This window comes from Rhinatrema bivittatum, chromosome 2 (assembly GCF_901001135.1).
Source record: "Rhinatrema bivittatum chromosome 2, aRhiBiv1.1, whole genome shotgun sequence".
Lineage (NCBI taxonomy): Eukaryota > Metazoa > Chordata > Amphibia > Gymnophiona > Rhinatrematidae > Rhinatrema > Rhinatrema bivittatum.
This window is the reverse complement of record NC_042616.1, coordinates 313,666,004-313,678,572: the sequence shown is the minus strand read 5'-3', so window position 1 is coordinate 313,678,572 and position 12,569 is coordinate 313,666,004. Positions and strand designations below refer to the sequence as shown.

Sequence of the window (12,569 nt, the reverse complement as noted above, 5' to 3'; positions counted from 1 at the left end):
TATATTGGGGTAATTGAAGTCTCCCATTATTACTGCACTACCAATTTGGTTAGCTTCCCTAATTTCTCTTAGCATTTCACTGTCCGTCTCACCATCTTGACCAGGTGGACGGAAGTATACCCCTGTCACTGTAGTCTTCCCTGACACACAAGGGATTTCTACCCATAAAGATTCAATTTTATATTTAGTCATCAAAGCTTACTGGCAGGAACTCTTAGGGCGAGTGGAGGAACTATGCGACGATCTAATGTCCCTGGGTCACAGAGTAGACGACATGGATGTGCGCATGGAGGGCCAGCAAGAACTCTCCATCTCCACCAAACAGGTCTGTGACTCTCTCCAATCTGAAAATTATGCTCTGCACTCTAAACTAGCCGACTTGGAGAACAGAACGCGACACAACAATTTGCGTTTTCGGGGCTTTCCAGAGTCCCCAGGCCCTGAAAATTGCTCTGACCTCATCCAGAAATTCTGTCAGCATTTATTAGCAGAGGCAAATACTATGGAGGGCTATACCCCCCGGATATCAGATTAGATCGGGCGCACAGAGCTCTCAAAGCCCCTCAACTAAACCAGCATAGGGACATTATAGTTTGCTTCTCCGACTATGTAATCAAAGAGCAGATTGTGTCAGCTGCCAGAGCTCACAGTGCTTGGTCCTGGGAGGACCACAATATATCAGTTTTCCCTGATCTCTCTGCTGCCACCCTGCAAAACCGCCAGTCCTTTAGAGAACTTACCACTTTTCTACGTAGCAAAAACATAAAGTATAGATGGCTGTATCCCTTTGGCATTGCATATACTTGGGAAGGCAATGCCTATCGCCACACTCAGTCATCTGAATCTGTTCAACATCTTGCTTCTAGTGGGTTCTCCAGCACACATGTGGCTGCCAAATCTACAGCAGAAAAGCTAGCACGCACATCTCTCCCAACCTGGCAAAGAGTGGGCAAGCGCAACAGCAGGCTGCGCCGTCAATCCGGGAGGTTCTCCTATTCGACAAGCTCCTACCTGAACTCTGTAGCCCATAACACAGCGATTCAATGCTGGCTCTGGAGTCGAGCGGCTTACTGGTTCTGTCTTTAAAATATCTGCTTCAAGATATCTCTATGTTTTACCCTATGAGTTCCTAGTTTGATATTGTCCTAGTTCTAACCATGTTCTATGATACTATGGTTGCAAAGGTTTGTTTTTATAATGTTAATGCAGACACCGAGGGAGATGGCGTGATTCACTCCATCTCGGCGAGGTGTACTGATTCACCCCCCAGAGAACAGGGAGAACTGAGTCTGCATGGAGGTTTATGAAGGCTCTTTAATATGTTTGAGGGTATTCTTTAACCCTCGGGGTTCTCATGCTATTCTGTGGGTTGATTATGTATTTCTAATACTTGTATTCTTCGCAATGCTTTTACTATCTGTATCTGTGTGCCAATGTTCTCAGTTAACTAATCTTAGAGCTCTTACCATTGTTGGTACTAGCCCCTCTCCATGTATGGGCTATATATGTATGATTATTTGGTTTTGCTTTAAAACAGCTCACCCATGGCAAGCCTAACTTTTTTTTTGGTTAATGCTAAGGGGCTTAACTCTCCTCAAAAAAGGGCCCTTTTTTATAGGGAGTTGACAACTGTTTCCCCAGAGGTGGTTTTTATCCAAGAAACCCATCTCACTGCCCGCTATGATTCTTTAATGAAGTCTTCCAAATATAACTCGCAATACTACACACCCGCTAATAAAATTGCTAAATATGCAGGGGTTGGTATTCTTTTCTCCTCAAGCTGTGTTTTTACATGTACCAAATGTATCAGGGATCCTTTGAGGCGCTACCTATTGCTATGCATTTCAGTATGTGATTGTAACTATACCCTTCTCAATGTATATGCCCCGAACAGGGAACAGGCTGCTTTTTTCCACTCTTTACACCAACTCCTACTACAACATGTTGAAGGAAAATTGATTCTAGGAGGAGACTTTAATGTTCCCCTATCTCCTTCCCTAGATAATTCTAAGGGCCACTCTTGTACTTCCTTAGTCCACATCCGTGCCCTTAAGGAGCTACTCGAAGACCACAATTTAATTGATCTGTGGAGAGTCAAATATCCTCATTCTCATTCTTATTCATACTACTCTTCAGCACATGATTTATACTCTAGAATTGACTATCTATTTTTAGATAAAACACTATATCACACTGTAACTCGCTCAGAGATTGGTATAATCTCATGGTCTGACCATGCTCTCATAATAACTATGCGGACACAAGGGGGAGAACATGGCTGCCGTTTTTGGAGATTAAACGACTCTATCCTGCACGACTTAACGTTCGTGCGGACCTCCACACAAATTATCCGAGATTTCTTCCAGGATAATGTTCATTCGGTAGACTCCCCGGTTGTGCTATGGGACTCCTTTAAATCCTACATAAGGGGCCACTATTTCTCGCTCTACCTACTTGAAAAAGCAGAGGGAGTCGGCCTTTTCCTTGTTACGGGACCAAATTGCCAGTCTGTCCGGTCAACATATGCGTTCTGGTACCCCCAACCTTCTGACACTTTTAACTAGGGCGAGGGAGGATCTCCACAGGTTGGAAATGGGACACATTGCCCATGCCATGAATATTACTCATCAGGCCTACTTTGAAGGAGGCAACAAGGCTGGGAAACTTTTGGCTCAGAAATTAAAAAAATTGTCTTGCCAAAACCATATTCTTAAGATAAAAACCGATCAGGGCCATCTCGAGTCCACTAACCAAGGTATCACGTTCCAATTTCTTCAATTTTATCAAAAGCTATATACTGCTGAGTCTCATATCCAGCCCATAGACATTGCTACCTACCTCTCCACTATTGATCTACCCCACCTCACTGAGGAAATGAGAGGTCACCTTAACGCGACTATCACTGGTCTGGAAATCTTATCAGCCATACGAGATCTTAAAGTGGGAAAAGCCCCGGGACCGGATGGTCTCACGGCCAAATTTTATAAAACGTATGGGACTGTTCTGCTACCCCATTTACAAAACCACTTTAACTATCTTTTGAGTCCAGCAAAAATTATACAGGGGGCTCTGCTGCCCGAATCCAATAAAGCGGGAATCACCATAATTGCTAAGCCCGGTAGGGACCCAGCTCTGTGTGCCTCTTACCGGCCTATTTCTTTGATAAACTTAGATCTCAAACTTCTCGCCAAAATATTAGCCAACAGAATGAATGGCTTTATCACCAAACTCATTCACCCAGACCAAGCAGGCTTTATGCCAGGTCGGATGGCCAGTGACAATGTGCGCAGGATTTTAAATATCCTCTGGGGTTCTGCCCAACTAAAGTTGGACCATATTCTATTAGCTATTGATGCCAAAAAGGCGTTCGACATGGTCCACTGGCCTTTTCTTTTTCAAACTCTTACCCAAATGAATTTTGGGCCTTTTTTTCATAATTGGATTTGGGCCTTATATAGTTCACCCACAGCCTGCCTAAAAATTAATGGCAAATACTCTGCTCCTTTCTCGGTACAGAGAGGCACCAGACAAGGGTGCCCTCTCTCCCCTATACTATTTGCCATATTTTTAGAACCTTTAGCCATTTGAATACGTAATAACCCAAATATTTTTGGCTTTCCTTCAAACTCCCTTCAATACAAGTTGTCCCTATTTGCGGACGATATCTTGTTTACGGTGAGCAACCCTGTTATGTCCCTTCAGGGGATAGCATCTGAATTAGCCCAATTTAGTGCTGTATCAGGCTTCAAAATAAATTGGGACAAATCTGAAATTCTCAACATTTCCTGCTCCCCAGAACTAGTGCTCTCTCTCCAAAGATCTCACCCTTTTAAGTGGACTCCTATTAAGCTCAAATATTTGGGAATATACATTGGAAAGAATCTGTCCGACCTCTTTCAGCTTAACTATGTTCCTCTTTTTCAAAAAGTAGAAAAAGACCTTATTAGATGGAATTCTATGCCTTTGTCCTGGTTGGGCAGACTGGCGACCCTCAAAATGAATGTTCTACCCCGCTTTCTGTATCTCTTCCAGACTTTACCGATACCGATACGTCCTGACATTTTGAAACTATGGCAAAGGAAGCTTATGTGTTTTCTTTGGAAATGTCGCCCACCACGAATCGCTCGCATGGTTCTCTATCAACCCAAATCTCAGGGAGGCTTGAGTATGCCCAATCTTTCTTGGTATTACGCAGCGGCCCAACTATGCCCGATTATTGATTGGCATCATGTTGGAGACAACAAACCGTGGGTACAACTGGAGCAGGCATGGATGCCACACACACCACTATCTACGCTAGTATGGCAGCCCAATCGAACGTGGAAGTCAACTCTATATCTTTCCCCCTGTTCTAGACACACGCCATCTGTTTGGAAGAGATGGAAACTTAAATTGGTGGGTACTGCCTCCTACTTTCAACAGTCTTCGCTATACTATAACACGGATTTCCCTTCAGGCATACCAGGCATTGCCTATAAGGCTTGGAAGGCTGCAGGAATCACATATATTTCACATATATGTGCTCAGGACGCTTGTCTTTCTTTCACCACCCTTCAGGAAACCTACCGTCTCTCCGATGATGAATTTCTACCCTACATGCAACTACGACACTTCATCAACCAATGCCGGATGCGAGGGCTACTCTCTCTTCAAAGATCCTTGTTTGAAGGATACTGCACTACTCCTAAATTGACTGGTGAACTAATTTCCAAAATCTACAAACTTTTAGCAGCCCAGCCTTCCGATTAACCGGCTCATCTCAGAGCCTGGGAACAAGATCTCGGACAAGCATTTACTAATGAAGAATGGACTAACATATTTACACGTATGTCACATGGCATAGTTTCCGCTCGCATTGTGGAAGTCAACTATAAACTTCTCTATCGCTGGCACTTTACTCCAGTTCGCCTACATCATTTCTCCCCTTCTTATGACCCTTTGTGCTGGAGGAACTGTCAACAGTTGGGTACTTACCTACATATGTGGTGGGACTGTATACATATACAACCGGTGTGGCAATATATTTCTACCACTCTCTCCGAGATTCTTCAACGTCCTATCCATCTTACCAAAGAATGGGCTCTTCTTCACCTTCCAGCTGATACTCTATCGCCACATACACAGATTTTTATTCAGATGGCATGCACCACCACCAGCTTGGCTATTGCAGCCTCTTGGAAGAGACCCAAACCGCCAACTCCCGCTGAGATTTTGAACAGACTCGACAGAACATGTACTCTTTACCACTTGACTGCCGTCAAAAAGCATTGGGTATCCAAATTTTCACCCATCTGGGGCCCCTATGTCTCATGGAGGAAGCTCACTCTTACAGAGTACTCACCCCAACAATGATTGTCTATATGCATACACCCTTAGTTTAGTTTTTTTTTGTCAGTGAATACGTATGGCACATCATGACCTCTTTTTCTTTCCAGAAACTTTTTTTTTTTTTGTTACATTCCAGATAGCATGATAGGGGGGAAGGGGGTGGGGAACTCTTTAGCTAGGTAATTGTTTACTTACCTATCTATATCACAATATATGGTACGTCTCATAATATCTTGCATATTGTACGCTTTGTTGCGCTTTGGTTATGCTGATGAGTTGTACTATCTTTGCCTGTTCTTTTTCAATCTTGGATTGGTATGTTATATTGTCATGTTAAACAACAATAAAAATTATAAATGTAAAAAAAAAAAAAAAGGTACAAAAGTTAGGTTTTCACAGTCATTCACTCACTGTCAGAGCTATGAGAAAGTGAAGAGCCACTGAAGCTAGGCAAGGAGAATAGGTGTTAGTAGGAAAGGAGTTGAACTAGCTCTGATAGTGCTGTTTTGTGCTGATGTGTGGCCTTTATAGTTTCCCTTCCTTTTTGCTTGTCTTTGTCTGGTGAAATGCTTGGGTGTGTGAAATTTCCAATGGCTTTGTCTTTGGCCTTTTTTATGAGTTCTAGAAAGGAGTGTGTGTGTGTGTGTGTGTGCATGTATCATATGAGGATGGAGTATGAAAAGGGGCACGCATCTGCACATGAGAGTGTGGGTGAAAGGAGTGTGACTGGGGAGGTGGCTGCCTTTCCTCCGACTCTTTAAATATTCAAAAATGGACCACACCGCAGGACCCCTTCCTATCCACCCTCTCTATTCTTTAAAATAAGAAAAATGGCCCCATAGTGCGGGACCACTTCTCTCCTGCCCCCATCCTTTCTTTAAGCAAAAATGTCCTGCAGCTCTGGGATACCTCCACTCCCACTCGCCTCCAGTTCAGTTAGCAAAAATGTCCTGTGAGAGTGGAAATTCAGGGTAGATAAAATACAGTATGTTAAGATTAGTGCATTGCAGATCTCAGAACTCCCTTCCAGTGCTGTGTAAATTGTGCTACTGCAGCACTAACTGCAGAGCTTAAGCATTACAAGTAGGAAGTGCTCTACTTTACTGGAGGGCCGTGCCTACCTCCTCCCCTGGCCTATGTTAGGCTGCTTTGGAAAGGTTTTCCTATAGAGCTATTATTGCATTGTGAAATTACATTGTAGAATTCTTGAGGGTTGCTGACAGGACAATATATATTTAAATGCTACAGTGTAGGTCCAAAGTCTGAAAGTATGTCGAGTTTAGTCCATTCCTGTCTTCTGGGCTCAGTATACGAGAAATCACACAATTTATAATAATCCCAGCTCATTAATATATATGAGATAAAATTTGAATACCATTCTATTAAGAGGATATTGTGTTAATGTCAACCAATTAGGAAAATGTTATGAAAACTAACAAACTAGCTCATTGGTGTATAAATTGTGTTTTATTTATTTGGAAACAATGCTCTCTGAGACCGCTTCTGAATTGCCTCTGCTGGAATATTCCAATAGTTTATACTTTATCTATAATAAAGCTCTTTCTGAAGCTGCGTTATGAATTGTTTATTTTAGTTAAACCACAACAATCGTTCCCATTTGGAAAATCTGTTTGGGTTAAGAAAAGCTGAAAATGAAAAATATTTTCCTTAATTTCCAGGGTGGACAAGCCAAGTGAAAGTTATTCCAACCGTAGTAACTCGAGGCCCTAAATGTAATCTAACTCAGACGTTTGCTTTCAAAGTAGACCCTACACTGCAGGTAATGTATTAAATGCATCCATATTGTATTTACATTTGCTATATTTCAAAATAATTTACACGCATAAACCCTGGTATCTGTGCATAAATCTGCTTTTGAAAGCTATCTGGAGAGAGTGATAGTTGGTCTAAAAGTACACATAGGATACAATTTTGCATGCCCTTTTTCCTAGACTAATAAGAGGCATTCCAGGGGACAGAGTTGGGGCAGGGGAGACATGCATATACTTGTGATTTTTGCAGGTATGTGTGTACGTACATGCATTAAGTTACAGCTGCTTGGGAGCAGATATATGACTTGTATGAACATGAGAACATAAGAAATTGCCATGCTGGGTCAAAGCAAGGGTCCATCAAGCCCAGCATCCTGTTTCCACACAGAGGCCAAACCAGGCCACAAGAACCTGACAATTACCCAAACACCAAAAAGATCCCATGTTACTGATGACAGTAATAGCAGAGGCCATTCCCTAAGTCAATTAGATTAATAGCATTTAATGGACTTCTCCTCCAAGAACTTATCCAAACCTTTTTGAACCCAGCTACATTAACTGCACTAACCACATCCTCTGGCAACAAATTATAGAGCTTAATTGTGCATTGAATGAAAAATAATTTTCTCCAATCAGTCTTAAATGTGCTAATTGCTAACTTCATGGAATGCCACCTAGTCCTTCTATTATCCGAAAGTGTAAATAACCGATTCACATCTACTCGTTCAAGACCTCTCATGATTTTAAACACCTCTATCATATCCCCCCTCAGCTGTCTCTTCTCCAAGCTGAACATCCCTAACCTTTTCAGCCTTTCCTCATAGGGGAGTTGTTCCATCCCCTTTATCATTTTGATTGCCCTTCTCTGTACCTTCTCCATCGCAACTATTTCTTTTTTGAGATGCAGCTACCAGAATTGTACTCAGTATTCAAGGTGCAGTCTCACCATGGAGCGATACAGAGGCATTATGACATTTTCTGTTTTATTAACCATTCCCTTCCTAATAATTCCTAACATTCTGTTTGCTTTTTTGACTGCTGCAGCACCCTGAGCTGATGATTTTAAAGTATTATCCACTATGATGCCTAGATCTTTTTCCTGGGTGGTAATTCCTAAGACAGAACCTAACATCGTGTAACTACAGCAAGGGTTATTTTTCCCTATATGCAACACCTTGCACTTGTCCACATTAAATTTCATCTGCCATTTGGATGCCTAATCTTCCAGTCTCACAAGGTCCTCCTGCAAGGTATCAAAATCCACTTGTGATTTAACTACTCTGAATAATTTTGTATCATCTACAAATTTGATTACCTCACTTGCCGTATTCCTTTCCAGATCATTTATAAATATATTGAAAAGCATCGGTCCAAGTACAGATCCCTGAGGCACTCCACTGTTTACCCTTTTCCACTGAGAAAATTGACCATTTAATCCTACTCTCTGTTTCCTGTCTTTTAACCAGTATGTAATCCATGAAAGGACATTGCCTCCTATCCCATGACATTTTATTTTTCTTAGAAGCCTATCTGGCCTACTACATCTTCCAGGTTCACAGTGATTTGGTTCAGTTCATCTGACTCATCACCCTTGAAAACCCTCTCCGGAACTGGTATCGCCCCAACATTCTCATTAGTAAACACAGAAGCAAAGAATTAATTTAGTCTTTCTGCAGTGGCTTTATCTTCCTTAAGAGCCCCTTTAACCCTTTGGTCATCTAACGGTCCAACCGACTCCCTCACTCATTTCTTGCTTTGGATATATTTTAAAAAGTTTTTATTGTGAGTTATTGCCTCTACTGCCAAATCATTCCAAATTCTCTCTTCGTCTGTCTTATCAATGTTTTACACTTAACTTGACAAAGCTTATGCTTTATCCTATGCATATGCCCCTGCATGTACCAGCAGTTCCCTGGGATTTTCAAAGCGGACTTATGCACATAAGTCCACTTTGGAAATTCTGGCTAAATGCTGGGGATACTTTGTTTCTCAGCTGATTGCTGAAAATGCCCCTCCCCACCAGCAAAGCCTGAGTGGAATGATAGCTCCAGCTCTCCCTATAGGAAACGTGTGGTTGGGTTCCAAGTGAGGGTTTTAGAAAAAGGAGAGCAAGGAATAAATAGAAAAAATGACATAACTTGAGGCAATTCATAGAACCATAGTAAGCAGTGCAAGCAGAAGCATTATCAGCAAATTAAAGTAGTATAGATGATCTACATTCCAATGTACTAACAAGCAAAAATTTTTGCAGATATCCCTTTATATGCACACTATTTAGGATAATGTACACTATTTCATTTTTCAGTGCACAAAGGAGTATTTCCGAATTTCTATGCTTTAATAACTAGCAAAAGTGTGTGCGTAGTTTGCAATGTGAAATTTTATTTAAATTCATAATGAATTAATTGCAGCAGTGCAATATCATGCAAGCTATCTAATTTTGAATTTAGTGAGAACCAGTGTGCAAAAATGGCTTTGTAGGCTGGTTTTCATAAAAAAGTTAGTGAACATTTTTCTGTAGGAAGTTTTATACACAATTTCTCTGCTAGCTCGTTAGCATAGAACACTAGAATAGAAATTCTGCTAGAATGACTCTTGTAACATCATATATTGAAAATGCGAATGACCATCATATCATGTCTACTGTGCCAACGGCTATTTCAAAAGAGCCTTTTCTGGTACAGTGACCTGGTGTTTATAGTGCAATTGGCCCTTATGTTGTGGCCTTAGAGCACAATACCCAGCTTAATCATCGGTCATTCGCTAGAAATGTCCTTATTGTGGCTAAGAATAGCTGTGACTGTGAATATCATGGAATAGTGCACACATTAAAATCTTATACTGTGCACTTATCTGTTTATACTGCAATCCTGAAGGTGGTCCTCTGACTCTGCAGGGTTTCAGAGTAAGAAAACTTCTTCAGGGAGCTTCAGAATGACTTATACGGATTGCAGAAGGTATCAGCTTGGGTTAGCCTACTGGACATGATATAGGACAAGATGAAAGCAAGCCTATAAATGCTTCATAAACGCTAGCAATTATATGAACGGCTGGGAAATGGAAGAGCACTTACTAATTCTTAAGGAAATGGTCAACATGAAGCGCCAAACATGTCGGTGATTCACTTGCAGCTGCAACAACAATAATGAGTTTCCATTTTTAATCTAAATTTCTCACCTTGCGAGGTAAATAGAAGGAGAGGGAATGAGCAGCGCTAGTCGCCATCGACCAGATCTTCTCAGGAACTGGTCTGACCCAGTATGGCATTTTCTTATGTTCTTCGTAGCAGATTCAAACTTGCTTGTATTTCCTTTGCCACGTCTTTGACAGCTTTGCCGCCGCCAAACCGCTGTTTTTAAAGAGAATCCGTCGACCGAGCTTACCTCCAGGAAGTGACGTAGTGTATCCAAAAATGGTAAGATCCAAAAAAGGGCAATGACTTCGGTGTCTGATGGCCATCTTGATAGAAGTCCTTATACGGGCAATGACGTCAATCCTGGGAATGTCTGTCGGCCATTTTTTTTGTGTGTGTGCTTAAAAAACAAAAGAAGCTGCTGCTCAACCTCGGGATCTCCGAAAAAATTAAAAAAATTATGGGCCGGATTTTAAAAGGGTTACGCACATAAGTTATGCGCGTAACCCTCTTAAAAGGCCCCTGCGAGCGCTGAGCCTATTTTGCATAGGCTTGGCGGCGCGCGCAAGCCCCGGGTCACGCGTAAGTCCCGGGGCTTTGCAAAGGGGGCGTGTTGGGGCGTGTCAGGTGGCCGGCGCAAATGTCGGGGCGGCACGGGAGGCGTGTCGGGGGCATGACGCCGGCCCGGGGGCGTGGTCGAGGCCTCCGGACCAGCCCCCGCTTCGGGTGATGGCACGCCAGCAGCCTGCTGGCGTGCGCAGATTTACGCCTGCCAGAGGCAGGCGTAAATCTGCCGACAGTGGTGGGGGGGGTTTTAGATAGGGCCGGGGGGGTGGGTTAGGTAGGGGAAGGTGAGGGAAGGCAGAAGGAAAGTTCCCTCCGAGGCCGCTCCGATTTCGGAGCGGCCTCGGAGGGAACAGGCAGCGCGTGCCGGGCTCGGCATGCGCAGGTTGCACAAATGTGCACCCCCTTGCGCGCGCCGACCCCGGATTTTATAAGATACTAAGTCCTTAGTATAATGAATCCAAAGGATTCTATAAGCCTGTGATTTGAAGAAACAAAACAAAGGGAAAAGAGGCAAATACATCCGATGTCTATGGAAACATGAAATGCAGAAAAAAAGTCTTATATGAGGGAGAACCATTCTACTCTCTCATTAAGCCCAATTGGTTCTGAAGATCTAAGTTGAAAAATCCACTGATTCTCTTTGTGATTAAGGAGAGAAATTCTTTCTCCTCCTCTCCAGTGGGATGGTACATGTTCCAAAATAGCCCATGTGAACTCATCAAAGGTATGTCCTAAAGCAATACAATGAGCTACTGTCGGTGCCTTAACGTCCAGTTTATTGATTCTACTGCAATGTTCAATGAGACGAGTACGGATTTTCCGTTTTGTCCGACCAATGTAAGTTTTCTTACATGGACATGTGAGGGCATATATGACAAATTCATTGTTGCAGTCAACTGTATGTCTTCTTGAAATCTTGATTCCCGAAGATGGATCTTGCCAGATCAGGCCTACTTGGGCGGTGGCACAGAAAGAGCATTGTCTACAGGGGATTTGACCAACTAAACTAGATGGAAGACCAGTCCTGGGTGCTGCTCTGACAACCCGTTGCTTGATGTTTTGTCCCCTAGAATAGGCGAACATGAGTGGGTTGCTAAACACCGCATGTGGACTCAGTATATGCCAATATTTAAGAATAATGTCTTTCACAAATGGAGTCAGATTAGTGTGTTGTAACACACAAATCATTGCAGGTGCTGCTTCTTTATGGCGATATTTCAGTAACTGTTCTCTGTCTGAGTTCCATGCCCTCTTATATGTTCGTCTAATGGTCTTTGTGGGATAACCTCTTTCAAGGAATCTTTCTTGTAAAATGCCAGCTTGACGATGAAATTAATCCGATTCAGAACAGATTCTTCGAATCCTAAAAAATTGACTAGTGGGTAAGCCTTCTTTGAAATGACGTGGGTGGTGACTATCAAATCTAAGGTAGTTATTTCTGTTTGTGAGTTTTCTAAAAAGGGTGGTAGTGACACCTTTAGTATCTTTATATATCTGTATGTCCAAAAATGCTAAGTGTGAGCGATCATAAGTAAGGGTAAATTTCAAAAAAGGATTACATTGATTGAGCCATTGGTGAAATAACAATAAACTTTCTTCTGTATGTGTCCAAATGAAAAAAATGTCATCAATATATCTTGACCAAGATTTGACATGTTGAAAAAATGTGGATGGATAAACATGCTCCTCTTCAAATTTTGTCATAAAAAGATTAGCAACATCTGGTGCTATAGGGGACCCCATAGCCACTCAATGTGTTTGTAAGTAGT

At 42.2% G+C, this 12,569-nt stretch overlaps 1 protein-coding gene across 2 annotated transcripts in view; it reads left to right on the top strand.

Moving 5' to 3' along the window:
• SPATA48 (spermatogenesis associated 48) overlaps nucleotides 1-12,569 on the top strand; it is a 198,287-nt gene that overhangs the window by 36,443 nt on the left and 149,275 nt on the right. For both annotated transcript variants that reach the window (XM_029589752.1, XM_029589751.1), the window contains exon 2: nucleotides 7,008-7,108. In XM_029589752.1, the coding sequence (XP_029445612.1) occupies nucleotides 7,008-7,108 (101 nt within the window). The remainder of the gene's footprint in view (nucleotides 1-7,007; nucleotides 7,109-12,569) is intronic.